The following is an 18,609-nucleotide window of genomic DNA, read 5'->3' on the forward strand; positions in this document are numbered from 1 at the left end:
CCACTTTCCTGACAACCTGCATGACACAGCAGAGGCAGCCATAATCCTCCCGGGAACATAACTCCATTGACCTGAGAACCACACCCCCATCCCCACAGCAGCCACAGCAAGCGCCACACAAGGAGAGTCTGAGGTCATTTGAACCTAATTCCTCTCCCACCTGATGGTCCCTCCCTACCCACCCTGGTAGCTAAAGAAAAAGTTCATATTCTCTTGGGAGTGCTAGGGCCCCACCCACCACCTGATCCACCCCTATACTACCACAGCTGATGCACTCTTGAAAGTGCCACCTCCTGGCAGGAAGCCAACTAGCACAAAACTAGTGCATTAAACAACTACAACTAAGGTACCTCACAGAGTCTCTTTTACTCCCCTGCCACCTCCACTGGACCAGGTGCTGGTATCCACAGCTAAGAGACCTAAAGATGGTTCACATCACAGGACTTTGTGCAGACATCCCCCAGTGCCAGCCCAGAGACCAGTAGCTCCACTGGGTGGCTAGATCCAAAAGAAAAATAACAATCACTACAGTTTGGTTCTCAGGAAGCCACATCCCTAAGAAAAGGGGGAGAGTACTACATCAAGGGAACACTCTGTGGGACAAAAGAATCTGAACAGCAGCCTTGAGCTTCAGATCATTCCTCTGAAACAGCCTACTCAAATAAGAAGGAGCCAGAAACACAATTCTGGTAATTTGATAAAACAATGTTCTTTAACACCACTAAAAAAATCACACTAGCTCACCAGCAATGGATCCAAACCAATATGAAATCCCTGAATTGTCAGAAAAAAAAAAAAATCAGAAGGTCGAGTAGTAAGCTAATCAAGGAGGCACAAGAAAAAGGTGAAGTCCAACTTAAGGAAATAAAAAAATATGATACAAGATATGAGGGGAGAAATCTTCAGTGAAATAGATAGCATAAATATAAAACAACACTTCAGGAAATAAAAGACACACTTAGAGAAATGTAAAATGTACTGGAAAATAACAGAATTTTAAAAAATGAATAAAGCCTCCAAGAAGTTTGGGATTATGTTAAATGACCAAACCTCAGAATAAGTGGTGTCCCTGAGGAAAAAGAGAAATCTAAGTTTGGAAAACATATTTGGGGGAATAATAGAGGCAAACTTCCTTGGCCTTGCTAGAGATCTAGACATCTAAATACAAGAAGTTCCAAGAACACCTGAGACATTCATTGCAAAAAGATCATCACCTAAACATATAGTTATCAGGTTATCTGAAGTCGAGACAGAGGAAAGAATCTTAAGAGCTGCCAGGTAAAAGCACCAGGTAGCCTATAAAGGAAAATCTATCAGAGTAACAGCAGATTTCTCAGCAGAAACCCTATAAGCTAGAGGGGATTGGAGTCCTATTTTTAGCCTCCTTAAACAGAACAATTATCAGCCAACAATTTTGTATCCAGAGAAACTAAGCTTCATAAATGAAGGAAAGATACAGTCTTTTTCAGACAAACAAAGGCCGAGAGAATTTGCCTCTACCAAGGAGCACTATAAGAACTGCTGAAATGAACTCTAAGTCTTGAAACAAACCCTGGAAACACATCAAAACAGAATCTCTTTAAAGCCTGACTCTCACAAGACCCATTAAAACAAAAATACAATAAATAAGTGAACAAATAAAAAAACAAGGTATTCAGGCAACAAATAGTATGATGAATAGAATAGTACCTCACATCTCAATACTAACGTTGAATGTAAATGGCCTAAATGTTCCACTTAAAAGATACAGAATTGCAGAATACATAAGAATTCACCAATTTGCTGGAAAGATAGCCAAACAGGAACAGCTCTGGTCTGCAGCTCTCGGCAAAATCGACCCAGAAGGCAGGTGATTTCTGCATTTCCAACTGAGGTACCCAGTTCATTTCATTGGGACTGGTTGGACAGTGGGTGCAGCCCAAGGAGGGTGAGCTGAAGCAGGGCAGGGCCTCACCTCACCTGGGAAGTGCAAGGGATCGGGGAACTCCCTCTCCTAGCCAAGGGAAGACACTATGGACTGTAACGTGTACTCCGGCCCAGATACTGCACTTTTCCCATGGTCTTCGCAACCTGCAGACCAGGAGATTCCCTCCAGTACCCACGCCACCAGGGCCCTGGTGCTGGGTTTCCAACACAAAACTGGGCTGCCATTTGGGAAGACACAGAGCTAGCTGCAGGAGTTGTTTTTCCATACCCCAGTGGTGCCTGGAATGCCAGCGAGATAGAACCACTCACACTCCTGGAAAGGGAGCTGAAGCCAGGGATCCAAGTGGTCTGGCTTGGTGGGTCCCACGCCCATGGAGTCCAGTAAGCTAAGATCCACTGGCTTGAAATTCTCGCTGCCAGGACAGCAATCTGAGCTCGACCTGGGACACTTGAGCTTGGTGGGGGGAGGGGCATCTGCCACTGCTGAGGCTTGAGTAGGGGGTTTTACCCTCACAGTGTACACAAAGCTGCTAGAAAATTCGAACTGGACAAAGCTCACCACAACTCAGCAAGGTCACTGCACCCAAACTGCCTCACTACATTCCCTCCTCTGTGGCCAGGACATCTCTGAAAAAAAGCCAGCAGTCCCAGTCAGGGACTCACAGGTAAAACCTCCACCTCCCTGGGACAGAGCACCTTGGGGAAGGGGAGGTTGTGGGTGCAACCTCAGCAGACTTAAATGACCCAGTGTGGCAGCTCTGAAGACAACAGCGGATTTCCCAGCACCGGGTTCCAGCTGCGATAAGGAACATGCTGACTCCTCAGGTGGGTCCCTCACCCCCAAGTATAATGACTGGGAAACACCTCCCAGTAGGAGCCAACAGACACATCATACAGGAGAGCTCTGGCTGGTATCTGGTGAGTGTCCCTCTGGGAAAAAGCTTTCAGAGGAGGGAACAGGCAGCAATCTTTGCTGTTCTGCAGCCTCTGCCAGTGATACCCAGGTGAACAGGGTGTGGAGTGGACCTCCAGCAAACTCCAGCAGACCTGCAGCAGAGGAGCCTGATGGTTAGAAGGAAAACTAACAAACAGAAAGGAATAGTATCAACATCAACAAAAAGGACGTCCACTCAGAGACCCCAGCTGAAGGTCACCGACTTCAAAGACCAAAGGTAGATAAATCCACAAAGATGGGACGAAACCAGCACAAAAAGGCTGAAAATTTCAAAAACCAGAATGTCTCTTCTCCTCCAAAGGATCACAACTCCTTACCAGCAAGGGAACAAAACTGGACGGAGAATGAGTTTGATAAATGACAGAAGTAGGCTTTAGAGGTAGGTAATAACAAACTCCTCCAAGCTAAAGGAGCATGTTCTAACCCAATGAAAGGAAGCTAAGAACCTTGAAAAAAGGTTAGACAAATTGCTAACTGAAATAACCAATTTAGAGGACATAAATGACCTGACAGAGTTGAAAAACATGGCACGAGAACTTGGTGAAGCATACACAAGTATCAATAGCCAAATCCATCAAGCAGAAGAAAGGCTATCAGAGATTGAAGATCAACTCAATGAAATAAAACAAGAAGACAAGATTAGAGAAAAAAGAGTGAAAAGAAATGAACAAAGCCTCTAGGAAATATGGGATCATGTGAAAAGACCAAATCTACATTTGATTGGTGTACCTGGAGGTGATGGGGAGAATGGAACCAAGTTGAGAAACACTCTTCAGGATATTATCCAGGAGAACTTCCCCAACCTAGCAAGGCAGGCCAACATTCATATTCACGAAATACAGAGAACACCACAAAGATACTCCTCAAGAAGCGCAACCCCAATAAACATAACCGTCGGATTCACCAAGGTTGAAATGAAGGAAAAAATATTAAGGGCAGCCAGAGAGAATGGTCGGGTTACCCACAAGGGGAGGCCCATCAGACTAACAGCAGATCTCTCTGTAGAAACCCTACAAGCCAGAAGACAGTGCCAAAATTCAACATTCTTGAAGAAAATAATATTCAACCCAGAATTTCATATCCAGCCAAACTAAGCTTCATAAGTGAAGGAGAAATCAAATCCTTTACAAAGAAATGCTAAGAGATTTCGTCACCACCAGGCCTGCCTTACAAGAGCTCACGAAGGAAGCACTAATCATGGAAAGGAATAACTGGTACCAGCCACTGCAAAAACATACTAAATTGTAAAGACCATCAATGCTATGAAGAAACCACATCAACTAATGAGCAAAATAATCAGCCAGCATCATAATGGCAGGGTCAAATTCACACATAACAATATTGACCTTAAATGCAAATGGGCCAAATGCCCCAATTAAAAGACACAGGCTGGCAAATTGGATAAAAAGTCAAGACTCATTGGTGTGCTGTATTCAGGAGACCCATCTGATGTGCAAAGACACATATAGGCTCAAAATAAAGGGATGGAGGAATATTTACTAAGCAAATGGATAGCAAAAAAAAAAAAAAAAAAAAAGCAGAGATTCTAATCCTAGTCTCTGAAAAAAGAGACTTTAAACCAACAAAGATCAAAAAAAAGACAAAGAAGGGCATTACATAATGGTAAAGGGATCAATGCAACAAGAAGAGCTAACTATCCTAAATATATATGCACCCAATACAGGAGCACTCAGATTCATAAAGCAAGTTCTTAGAGACCTACAAAGAGGCTTAGATCCTCACACAATAATAGCAGGACACTATCAATATTAGACAGATCAATGAGATAGAAAATTAACAAGAATATCCAGGACTTAAACTCAGCTCTGGACCAAGCAGACCTAATAGACATCTAAACAATTCTCCACCCCAAATAAACAGAATATACATTCTTCTCAGGACCACATCACACTTATTCTAAAATTGACCACATAATTGGAAGTAAAACACTCCTCAGCAAATGCAAAAGAAGGAAAATCATAACAGTCTCTCAGACCACAGTGCAATCAAATTAGAACTCAGGATTAAGAAACTCACTCAAAACTGCACAGCTACATGGAAACCGAACAACATGTTCCTGAATGACTGCTGGGTAAATAATGAAATTAAGGCAGAAATAAAGATGTTCTTTGAAGTCAATGAGAACAAAGAAACAATGACCCAGAACCTCTGGGACACATTTAAAGCAGTGTGTAGAGAGAAATTTATAGCAATAAGCTCAAAAGTGAAAGCAAGAAAGATCTAAAACTGACACCCTAACATCACAATTAAAAGAACTAGAGAAGCAAGAGCAAACAAATTTAAAAGCTAACAGAAGGCAAGAAATAACTAAGATCAGAGCAGAACTGAAGGAGATAAAGATACAAAAAGCCCTTCAAAAAAAAAAAAAAATCAATGAATCCAGGAGCTGGCTTTTTTGAAAGATCAACAAAATAGACCACTAGCCAGACTAACAAAGAAGAAAAGAGAGAAGAATCAAATAGATGCAATAAAAAATGATAAAGGGAATATCACTGCCGATCCCACAGAAATACAAACTACCATCAGAGAATACTATAAACACCTCTACACAAATAAACTAGAAAATCTAGAAGAAATGGATAAATTCCTGGACACATATACCCTCCTAAGACTAAACCAGGAAGAAGTTGAATCCCTAAATAGACAATAATAAGATCTGAAATTGAGATAGCAATAAATAGCCTACCAACCAAAAAAAGTCTAGGACAGTCGAATTCACAGCTGAATTCTACCAGAGGTACAAAGGGGATCTGGTACCATTCCTTCTGAAACTACTCCAAACAACAGAAAAAGAGGGAATCCTCCCGAACTCATTTTATGAGGCCAGCATTATCCTAATAGCAAAACCTGGCAGAGACACAACAAAAAAAGAAAATTTCAGGCCAATATCCCTGATGAACATTAATGCAAAGATCCTCAATAAAATACTAGCAAACCAAATCCAGCAGCATATCAAAAAGCTTATCCACCATGATCAAGTCAGCTTCATCCTGGGGATGCAAGGCTGGTTCAACATACGCAAATCAATAAACATAATCCATCACATAAACAGAACCAATCACCAAAACCACATGATATCTCAATAGATGCAGAAAAGGCATTCGACAAAATTCAACAGCCCTTCATGCTAAAAACTCTCAATAAACTAGGTATTGAAGGAATGTATCTCAAAATAATAAGAGCTATTTATGACAAACCCACAGCCAATATCATACTGAATGGGCAAAAACTGGAAGCATTCCCTTTGAAAACCAGCACAAGACAAGATGCCCTCTCTCATCACCCCAATTTAACATAGTATTGGAAGTTCTGGCCAGGGCAACCAGGCAAGAGAAAGGAATAAAGGGTATTCAGTTAGGAAAACAGGAAGTCAAATTGTCTCTTTTTGCAGATGACATGATTGTATATTTCGAAAACCCCATTGTCTCAGCCCAAAATCTCCTTAAGCTGATTAGCAACTTCAGCAAAGTCTCAGGATACAAAATCAATGTGCAAAAATCACAAGCATTCCTATACATCAAAAACAGTCAAAAAGAGAGCCAAATCATGAGTGAACTCCCATTCACAATTGCCACAAAGTGAATAAAAAACCAAGGAATACACCTTACAAGGGATGTGAAGGACCTCTTCAAGGAGAACTACAAACCATATAAGAGAGGACACAAACATGGAAAAACATTCCATGTTCATGGATAGGAGGAATCAATATCATGAAAATGGCTATACTGCTCAAAGTAATTTGTAGGTTCAATGCTATCCCCATCAAGCTACCAATGACTTTCTTCACAGAATTGGAAAAAACTACTTTAAAGTTCATAGAACCAAAAAAGATCCCATAGCCAAGACAATCCTAAGCAAAAAGAACAAAGCTGGAGGCATCATGCTACCTGATTTCAAGCTATACTACAAGGCTACAGTAACCAAAACAGCATGGTACTTGTACCAAAACAGATATATAGACCAATGGACCAGAACAGAGACCTCAGAAATAATGCCATACATCTACAACCATCTGGTCTTTGACAAACCTGACAAAAACAAGAAATGGGGAAAGGATTCCCTATTTAATAAATGGTGTTGGGAAAACTGGCTAGTCATATGCAGAAAGCTAAAACTGGATTCCTTTATTATACCTTATGCAAAAGTTAACTCAAGATGTATTAAAGACTTAAACCTAAAGCCATAAAAACCCTAGAAGAAAACCTAGGCAATACCATTCAGATCATAGGCACGGCCAAAGACTTCATGACTAAAACACTAAAAGCAATGGCAACAAAAGCCAAAATTGACAAATCACATCTAATTAAACTAAAGAGCTTCTGCACAGCAAAAGAAACTACTATCAGAGTGAACAGGCAACCTGCAGAATGGGAGAGAAATTTTGCAATCTATCCATCTGACAAAGGGCTAATATCCAGAATCTACAAAGAACTTAAACAAATTTACAAGAAATATCAAACAACCCATCAAAAAGTGGGCAAAGCATATGAACAGACACTTCTCAAAAGAAGACATTTATGCAGCCAACCAACATATGAAAAAAAGGCTCATGATCACTGGTCATTAGAGAAATGCAAATCAAAACCAAAATGACATGCCATCTCACGCCCGTTAGAATGGCCATCATTAAAAAATCAGGAAACAACAGATGCTGGAGAGGATGTGGAGAAGCAGGAAAGATTTTACACTGTTGGTGGGAGTGTAAATTAGTTCAACCATTGTGGAAGACTGTGGTGATTCCTCAAGGATCTAGAACGAGAAATACCATTTGACCCAGCCATCCCCTTACTGGGTATATATCCAAAGGATTATAAATCATGCTGCTATAAAGACACATGCACACGTATGTTTATTGCGGCACTATTCACAATAGCAAAGACTTGGAACCAACCCAAATGCCCGTTAATGATAAATTGGATAAAGAATGTGGCACATATACACCATGGAATACTACGCAGCCATAAAAAAGGTGAGTTCATGTCTCTTGCAGGGACGTGGATGAAGCTGAAAACCATCATTCTCAGCAAACTAACACAAGAACAGAAAACCAAACACCACATGTTCTTACTCATAAGTGGGAGCTGAACAATGAGAACACATGTACACACACTGGGGCCTGCTGGGGGATACGGGGCTAGGGGAGGGATAGCATTACGAGAAATACCTAATGTGGATGATGGGTTGATGGTTGCAACAAACCACCATGGCATGTGTATACCTATGTAACAAATCTGCACATTCTGCACATGTACCACAGAACATAAAGTATAATTAAAAATATATATAAAAAATATATATATATATTTACCAACTAAGTATCTGCTGTCTTCAAGAGACTCAACTAACACATAAGGACTCACATAAACTTAAGGTAAAAGGGTTGAAAATGACATTCCATGCAAATGGATACCAAAAGTGACCAGGAGTAGCTATTCTTATATCAGACAAAACAAACTTTAAAGCAACAGCAGTTAAAAAATACAAAGAGGGACACTAAATAATGATAAAAGGCTTTGTCCAACAGGAAAACACCATAATCCTAAATAAATAGGCATCTAACACTGGAGCTCCCAAATTTATAAAACAATTATTCCTAGACCTCAGAAATGAGAGAGACAGCAACACGATAAGAGTGGGGGACTTCAATACTCCACTGAGAGCACCAGACAGGTCATCAAGACAGAAAGTCAACAAAGAAACAATGGATTCAAACTATACCCTAGAACAAATGGACCCAACAGATATTTACAGAATATTCTGCCCAACAACCACAGAATATACATTCCATTCATCAGTGCATCAAACTTTCTCCAAGGTAAACCATATGACAGGCCAGAAAACAGGTCTCAATAAATTTAAGAAAACTGAAATTATATCAAGTACTCTTTCAGACCACAGTGGAATAAAACTGGAAATCAAAAGAAATCCTCCAACCCATGCAAATACATGGAAATTAAACTACATGCTACTGAATGATTGTTGGGTCAACAATGAAATCAAGATGGAAAGGAGAAAATTTTTTGAACTGAACAATAATAGTGACACAACCTATCAAACCTACTGGGATACATCAATGGTGGTGCTAAGAGAAAAGTTCATAGCATTAAATACCTACATCAAAAAGTCTGAAAGAGCACAAATAGACCACCTAAGGTAACACCTCAAGGAACTAGAGAAACAAGAACAAACCAAACCCAAACAGCAGAAGAAAAGAAATAACAAAGATCAGAGCAGAACTAAATGAAATTGAAACAACCACAAAAACACAAAAGATAAATTAAAGGAAAAGCTAGTTCTTTGGAAAGATAAATAAAATTGATAGACCATTAGCAAGATTAACCAAGAAAAGAAGAGAGAAGATCCAAACAAGCTCTATTAGAAATGAAATAGGAGATATTAGAGCCAACACCACAGAAATCAAAAGATCACTCAAGGCTACTATGAACACCTTTATGCACATAAACTAGAAAACCTAGAAGAGATGAATAAATTCCTGGAAAGATACAACCCTCCTAGCTTAAATCAGGAAGAATTAGAAACCCTGAACAGATCAATAACAGGCAATGAAATTGAAATGATAATTTAAAAATTACCAACAAAAAAAGTCCAGGACCAGACAGATTCACAGCTGAATTCTACCAGACATTCAATCCTGTTGACACTATTCCACAAGACAGAGAAAGAGGGAATACTCCCTAAATCATTCTATGAAACCAGTATCACCCTAATACCAAAACCAGGAAAGGACAAAACAAAAAAAGAAAACTACAGACCAATATCCCTGATGAACATAGATGTCAAAATCCTTAACAAAATACTAGCTAACCAAATCCAACACTGTATCAAAAAGATAATCCACCAGGATGAAGTGAATTTCATACCATGGATGCAGGGATAGTTTGACATACACATGCCAATAAATGTGACATACCACATAGACAGAATTAAAACAAAAATGACATGATCATCTCAATAGATGCAGAAAGAGAGGATCCATTCAGAAACCCCCACCTCTGCATGGGGGTGCTTTTCTCTTCTTTCTTTTGCCTATTAAACTTTCCGCTCTTAAACAGCGCCCCCAAAAAAACAGACACAGAAAAAGTGTTTGACAAAACCCAGCATCCCACTACGATTAAAACTCTCAGCAAAATCTGCATACAAGGGGCGTACCTCAATGTAATAAAAGCCATCTATGACAAACCCACAGCCAACATAATACTGAACAGGGAAAAGTTGAAAGCATTCCCTCTGAGAAATGGAACAAGATGAGGATGCCCACTCCAGAAAACCCTAAAGACTCCTCCAAAAAGCTCCTAGAACTAATAAATGAATTCAGCAAAGTTTCAGTACACAAAATTAATGTACACAAATCAGTAGCTCTGCTGTTCACCAACAGTGACCAAGCTGAGAATCAAATCAAGTATTCAACCCCTTTTACAATAGCCACGGGGGAAAAAAAAAAAGTACTTAGGACTATATGTAACCAAGGAGGTAAAATACTTCTACAAGGAAACCTACAAAACATGGCTGAATTAAATCACAGATGACACAAACAAATGGAAATACATCCCATGCTCCTATGGATGGGTAGAACCAATATTGTGAAAATGACCTTACTACCTAAAGCAATCTGCAAATTCAATGCAATTCTCATCAAAATACCACCATCGATCTTCACAGAACTAGAAAAAAAAATTCTAAAATTCATGGAACCAAAAAAGAGGCCACATAGCCAAATCAAGACTAAGCAAAAAGAACAAATCTGGAAGCACCCCATTACCTTCCTTCAAACTACACTATAAGCCTATGGTCACCAAAACAGCAAGGTACTGGTATAAAAATAGGCACATAGACCAATGGAATAGAATAGAGAACCAAGAAATAAATCCAAATACTTACAGCCAACTGATCTTTGACAAAGCAAACAAAAACATAATGTGGGGAAAAGACACTCTATTCATTCAACAAATGTTGCTGGGATAATTGGCTAGCCACATGCAGGAGAATAAAACTGGATTTTCATCTCTCACCTTATACAAAAATCAACTCAAGATGGGTCAAGGACTTAAATCTGAGACTTGAAACTATAAAAATTCTAGAAGACAACATCGGAAAAACCCTTCCAGACATTGGCTTAGGCAAAGACTTCATGACGAAGAACCCCAAAGCAAATGCAACAAAAACAAAGATAAACAGGTGGGACTTAATTAAACTAAAGAGCTTCTGCACAGCAAAGGGAATAGTCAGCAGAGTAAACAGACAACCCACAGACAGGGAGAAAATCTTCACAATCTATACATACGACAAAGACTAATATCCAGAATCTACAAGGAACTGAAACAAATTAGCAAGAAAAATACAAACAATCCTATCAAAAAGTGGGCTGAGGTCATGAATGGACAATTTTCAAAAGAAGATATACAAAAGAAGATATACAAATATTTCCAATGAAGATATACAAATGGCCAACAAACATGAAAAAATGCTCAACATCACTAATGATGAGGAAAATGGAAATCAAAACCACAATACCACCTTACACCTGCAAGAATGGTCATAATCAAAACATCAAAAAATAATAGATGTTGGCATGGATGTGGTGAAAAGGGAACGCTTCTACACTGCTGGTGGGAATGTAAACTAGTACAACCAATATGGAAAACAGGGTGGAGATTCCTTAAAGAACTAAAAGTAGAACTACCATTTGATTCAGCAATCCTGCTACAGAGTACCTACCCAGAGGAAAAGAAGTCATTATACAAAAAGGATACTTATACATGCATGTTTATAGCAGCAGAATTCACAATGGCAAAAATATGAATCCAGATCAAATGTCCATCAGTCAATGAATGGATGAAGAAATTGTGGTATACATACATGATAGAATACTACTCAGCCATAAAAAGGAGTGAAATATTGGCATTCAGGCCTGGCATGGTGGCTCACGCCTGTAATCCCAGTACTTTGGGAGGCCGAGGTGGGCATAATCACCCAAGGTCAGGAGTTCAAGACCAGCCTGGCCAACATGGCAAAGCCCTGTCTCTACTAAAAATACAAAAATTAGCTGGGTGTGGTGGCACATGCTTGTAATCCCAGCTACTCGGAAGACTGAGGCAAGAGAATCGCTTGAACCCAGGAAGTGAAGGTTGCAGTGAGCCAAGATCATGCCACTGCACTCCAACCTGGGTGACAGAGCAAGACCCCATCTCAAAAAAAAAAAAAAGAAAAGAAAAGAAAAGAAAGAAATATTGTGCATTCACAGCAACCTGGATAAAACTGAGACTATTATTCTAAGTGAAGTAATTCAGGAATAGAAAACCAAACATCATATGTTCTCATTTGTAAGTGGGAGTTAAGCTATGAGGATGGAAATGCATAAGAATGATACAGGGAACTTTGGGGACTCTGGGGAAAGGGTGGGATTGGGATGAGGGATAAAAGACTACAGAATGGGTTCAGTGTATACTGCTCAGGTGATGGGTGCACCAAAATCTAACAACTCACCACAGAAGAACTTACTCACGTAACCAAATACCACCTGTTCCCCCAAAACTTATGGAAATATAAAAATTTAAAAAGAAAATAATCCAGAATGTTTTGAGGGTATGTTGGTGGGTGTGTTCACATGCTTAAATGTCCTCTTGTATAGCATCTTTCATTCCTTCACGATGACAGATGAGAGAAAAAGCTTTGTGAATTAAAGTATACACCATGATTCTTGTCTGTGAAAATCTTAAGCTCCGAGAAAACAGGAGAGAAAGGGTGAGGATGGAAGCTAGATAGTTTTCCCAATAGCTCCATTAGAGGAAATCAACCGTGGTCTGTTTCTACTTTCCTAGAAATGTATTCATTCTCCCAACTAAAAAGAAAACAAATTTAAAAAAACAAACAAACAAATGAAAAGAAGTGTGAAAAGATCAAGGGAGATTGAATAAGGAGGAATGTTACCTTAATGGCCAGCTGACAGCTTGAAGCACCTGTTTAAGTGTGAATGAAATCTGAGGATAACTTTCCTGGCTTTACTGGGTGTCTCATTAATAAATCACCAGGCCTAGCCAGCCAATGGACAACTCCCAGAAACATTGGGTCAGGGTGCTACGAAGCTCAGAAATTAAAGTAGTCAGTATAATAGCTAAATAAACATTTTTGTTATCAAAATAAATCATTTTAATGGTGTCTATCCAAGAGCCAATTCCCTGCAAAAGTATACTTGGAGTGTTTCTGTATCCTAATTTGTAGACTCATGAAATGTTAGAACTGTCCCCTCTCCAAAATAAGTTTCTTTAAATATCCAGCTAAGTGGGTTTTTTAAACTGTTTTTTTTTTTTATTTTAATAGCCACAGAAGCAATCTTTCTTCCAACCACTGCTTTATATGGAAGTACACTGTGTAGAGGAGAGAAACCATAGGTCTGTTCTTGAAGCCGGCATTGTGGCCCAGTAGCTCTCCCTGTGACCTCTGCCTCCTTTGCCCTGATTTGATTTCACCAAACTGCGTGATTTTGGAGGACAGCAGTTTGAAGACCATGGTCCACAATCCAATTTATCTGTTTTATAATTGAATAAACTGAGGTTCAAAGAGGAGAAGTCATAGGAAGCACTTAGCCCAAAGTCCAAGTCTCAATTTTCAGTCTAAAACCTATTCTACTGTAACAAAATAAGGTGGTTGCTTATTTAGGTTTAGTCATGAGCACTTTTAATCTACCACATATAATGTTCTGATATAGTTAAAAGTCTTAGGTTTCAAGATGAGTAATAAGTAGACCTGTTACTTTCTACCTGGGTATTTTATTTCACTTGTGCTGGCTGCTATCAGGTAAGTGCTGCGACCTCTTACAAGTAGGAAAGATCTAGTCATCCAACCTCTGAGTTAAACCCGTGAACAGTTTAAAATCATACTTTGTATTCTCATTAATGGATATTTTTAAATGAAGTGATTAATAAAATATAGAAATTGACTTTCAAATAATTGGAAAATATGACACAGTTTCCCTTTCCCCCCTCCAACTCCCCACACACACTCTTCCTCATTGTATAAATCATCTGTAGAACTGAATATTCTGTTTAGCGGAGCTTTCTGTCAGAATTGAGAACAGCAGCTTCCATTCTGACTACATATCAGTAATTTTTAGATCAAAAAATAAAAATATACATTTCTGGTCTGGGCCAGATACACCTGCCTTTCCACCAAGAGATTGTCATTCAATAGGTTTAAGGCTACAGGAGTGTGTGAAATTGTATTAATGTACAATAAAACATAGAATGAAAACCACAATTTCCACAGTGATGATGGAAAGGAGATGGCTTCCTTTCAGCTGTATAGAGCCAATTCCACTGTCTTGAAGATGCTGAACTCTAGTTCCTGAGCCATGTTTGAGGGTTAATACGGATTCACAACCAATTCCTAGAGCTGTCTGGCTATGTAGCAACCACTTACATTAACCATCTTTTGACCCTACGCCCTGAGCGTGCTCATGTTCCTAATGGTAGATGCTCTTTAAAAATGTGGGAACTATCTCTGAGTCTCCTATAACACCCACAGAACCATAAGTCACCATTCCTGAGGCTTACTCTAAAATATATCTTAAAACCCTGCCCCTGTCTAAAATATCTTTTAGAAGTTTCAAAACTTTCTCCAAGTCCAGAACAAGAAGGCTTCAAACCCAGGCACAGATCCAAACCTTTGATCAAAACATCTATTCCAGTTACACTGAGCCTAGTATCTTGGGTTTCATAGACTTATCCAGGAGTGATGATGCAGGCTAATTTGGGTAATATTAATAACATAATCCTTAGAAACACGCTCTCAAATTTAGATGTCTCTGAAAGAAATAAAGGGTGGAGGGAAAGCTGCCTCACTCCCATGCATTGGTAGCACTGGGGTAGAGAAACATTTACCTGCCTGTTCTGTGAAGTACTGACCACTTGTTCTAATAATGTAGTTGGAATCTGGTAGGGAGAAGCTCAACAGGGCATTCAAAAAAAGCTCAATAGAGCATTCAAAGAGAGGGCACTTAAGTACCAACAACTTCATCACAGAGGCTGAAACCAAAAGAATTAGGCTGGCCCCGGTCATGGCACCAGCTGGAATCCACAGGTGCAACCACAAGGCAGAAACCACTTCTGGCCATGGAAAATCATCACCAGACTGTAAGCCTTGCTGACAAGTGAGAAGCCACGGTTGTTTCTTCTCTGGGCCTAAATTTGTGCTTCCATTCTGTGAGCTGACTTTGGCTTTGAAGATCTGAATCACCCATCTTGGTAACACGCCTAGCTTGTCCCCCAGCTGCACTGGTAGGAGGCAGCAAATCTGAATGTCTACAAGGTCCAGCCAAGTAGCATAAACAAGTAATATGGATTGTTTGAGAATGGTGCAAATTGAAAAAGGAATGCCTCATTAATAGAGGCCAGGTGCTTAGTCCTAGCTGTCACTGTGATGGAAGAATGTAGGACCAAATCTTCCACTTGTTCATGAAAAGCTGAACATCTGAATATTTTACTGCCACTTTTAAAAGATTGAGGCTGGGTGCAGTGGCTCATACCTATAATCTCAGCACTTTGGGAGGCTGAGGTAGGAAGATGGCTTGAGGCCAGGAGTTCAAGATCAGCCTGGGCAACATGGTAAGACCCCATCTCTACACAAAAAGAAAAAATTAGCCAAACATGGAAGTGTGCACATATAGTCCCAGGTACTTGGTAGACTGAGGCAGAAGGATCCCTTGCGCCCAGGAGTTTGAGGCTGCAGTGAGCTAAGATTGCACCACTGCACTCCAGCATGGGCAAAATAATAATAATAATAATAATAATAACCTAAATTTTTTAAAATATTGAAAAAAATTGTGATAAAGAAAATACATTTCATGATTAAAATGGTGAATTTTGTATTGTATATACTGCCACGATTAAAAAAATAAAAGAAAAAGAAACAAAAAACATGTGGGCCAAATAAAAAAACTATAGTCTAGATTAGATTCAGGTGCTGTCTCCTCATTGTCAGTGTCTGCTTTCGTACTAAGGACTCATATTGTCCTTCTTTCCAATGCTAATGCCTATCTCTCCTCATTGCTAAAATTTGCTTAACTCTTGGACTCCAGACCAAGGCCTGAGACCTTGAAATCTGCCACAGGACTATGGCTATGATTTAGAAGATCTGAGAATGGTCTGGTCCTGGATTTTGCTAAATTGTCAAACGCCTTACATCCTTCTGTTGCATCCTCAAAATCTTACTGTTTATCCAAACTAGTACCAATGTGTCACCATCCCACAAGGCTTCTGGGGTCTGATTGTGGCTAGGTCTGCTCCCACCTAGACTTGCCAGGTCCCAAATTCTCTCCATCTCTCCTGTCACCCTTCAAGAATGAGGCTTCAAGTCTGTTCTGAGATGAAGTAATAACTACAGCTTAGGTTTCCCATCTATGTGCCATGTTCTGGCACCATATTTTACACAAATTATCTCACTTTATAATTCCAGAAACTCTGTCAATAAGGTACAATTTCATAAGGAATCTGAGTTGTGTAGAGAGACTACACAACTCGATCAAATGTACACAGCTATTAAATGGGAGATCTGAGATCCTAACTCAAATCTGAAGCTGTTGTCTCCTCCACTATCCTGCACGAGAGACACAGGCAAAGACCAGGGGGGTATTTCTACACCTCCATGCAGTTGGAAAGGAAAAGTAGTCCCTGGAATTTTTATTCAACCATATATTTTGGATGTTCACAATATCGCTCCAATTTTAAACATTCTATATATAGTTACCTGTGGTTCCCAGGTTTGGGGATTTTATGGGCCATTAATATTTCAAATATGTTTGAGGGGCCCACGTAGGGTTGCCAAACTTCTATTTTGCCAGGTAAGAATATTTTAAAACCTATAATTTAGCATCATTATCACTTCACTAAATGAAAATTATTTTAATGTGCAGACGCATGTGCATGCACACACAAAATTTGTAGCTCTGTGGAACGAGGGATGCTGCTTGCCTTTGCTTTCATTTATGATGGATGTGTACATGAGCATGCAAAGGGAGTTCCCAGACTACAATTTTGTGGTGTTGCAAAAGTTTTCTGGGAAAACCATTGTTTGGAACTTGGAAAACCTTACTCTATAAAACAAAACAAAAATACTATAAATGATGGCTATGCTTCGAGCACACAGAGAAGATATAGAATATAGTTCTTTATTTTGGATATGAGGCAACTAAGGCTTCAGGAGATTAAGCGATGCCTTTAAATAGCACACAAGCTCTTGCAGAACCAAAGTAGAAGTGAATTATCCTGATAGCTATTTCAGTTCTTGTTTTCATCATCAGAGACAATAATACTATACTATCATTTTTACAGCATTTCTAGTTAAATAGGCTTGTGAGGGGATAGTTTTTAAAACTTATTACTACTTACAAAAATGATTTATGGAAGAATGCAATGTTTGACAAAACTCGAAGATGCAAACATGGCTGTTATCACAAACAACAGTTTCCCTTTTACCTGCCCTTTCCTCCTGCCCCAACCACCAGGGCAGGGAAATATAGTGTGATCCTCAGAGGTGAATCTTCCCATCCCCCAGAATAGGATAATCATTTGACTTTTCATATGAAGAGTTTATAAATCTGTGTACTCTGACTGCGTTTGCATCCACATTAGCATCAACATAAGACTGAAATTGGGTCACTGACATGTTCGGGGAATAGCTATTAGCATAACCTTTAATTGGAATCCTATTTACTGTTCTGTTGGCCTAGCATCTTCTCTGTGCTTTAATGTGAGCTGTCACATGAAAAGATCATTTGAGACCAGGGCCCTGAAGAGAAACAAGAGTGTGCAATCCACACAAACTTGTAAAATTCAAATATATTATCTCTTTCAAAGAGGTGGCAACAAATGTATTAAGCTAACGAAACTCCAGTTTAAAGAACAAATGATTAAAGATGACCAGAGAATTTAAAAGACTCTAAACAATTTCTCAGAGTTGCTTCCAATTTATAATCATTAGCCCAGTCTCTCTAGTGATAAGAAACAGATATATGTGAATATACATATATTTGTATATATATGCAGATATATGATATACATGTTTATGATGGTGACCATTATATATAATATTACATATACTATATATACAGTGTATGTGTGTATGTGTGTGTGTATATATATAGGAAATATTCAGAGGATTTAGAAAATCAATGTCGGGGAAAGTGTTTCTGCTCATAAAAAGTGGCACCATACTTGAGAACTTCAATTTTCTTCTCCATCTTCCATGGCTTGCATTTGACAGTAGCAATCATTTGTCTTTTCTCATCTAACTCTGCCTTCAGTCTTTCCAATTCCTCTTCATCAATTTCTTCTTCTTCTTCTCTTTAAAAGTAAAAAAGAAACGCCTTAGTAAAGTTAAGCTTTGCTTGACTTTGGAACTTAAGGAAGGTAGGTATCAGATATTTAACCCATTTTTTAAAATGTGACCATATACAGTCAACATTAGGACCCATAAGCGTGAGAACTCAAATCTGAACACTGATGCAGGATTACTGAAACTATTACAATTTTAAGCAGTAGTGTTTGCCTTCCTGAATCTAAGCTATTCTTTTTTTTTTTTTCTTTTTTTTTTTTTTTTTTTTTGAGATGGAGTTTCGCTCTTGCCACCCAGGCTGGAGTGCAATGGCGTGATCTTGGCTCACTGCAACCTCTGCCTCCTGGGTTCAAGCAATC

General features: G+C 39.2%; 1 protein-coding gene across 1 annotated transcript in view; it reads right to left on the bottom strand.

Annotated features, from left to right (window-relative positions):
* LOC105498954 (transmembrane channel like 1) overlaps window positions 1–18,609 on the bottom strand; it is a 170,081-nt gene that overhangs the window by 117,714 nt on the left and 33,758 nt on the right. The window contains exon 5 of the mRNA XM_071077413.1: window positions 18,130–18,258. Coding sequence (XP_070933514.1) covers window positions 18,130–18,258 — 129 coding nt within the window. The remainder of the gene's footprint in view (window positions 1–18,129; window positions 18,259–18,609) is intronic.

This window comes from Macaca nemestrina, chromosome 14, assembly GCF_043159975.1.
Source record: "Macaca nemestrina isolate mMacNem1 chromosome 14, mMacNem.hap1, whole genome shotgun sequence".
In the NCBI taxonomy this organism is placed as follows: domain Eukaryota; kingdom Metazoa; phylum Chordata; class Mammalia; order Primates; family Cercopithecidae; genus Macaca; species Macaca nemestrina.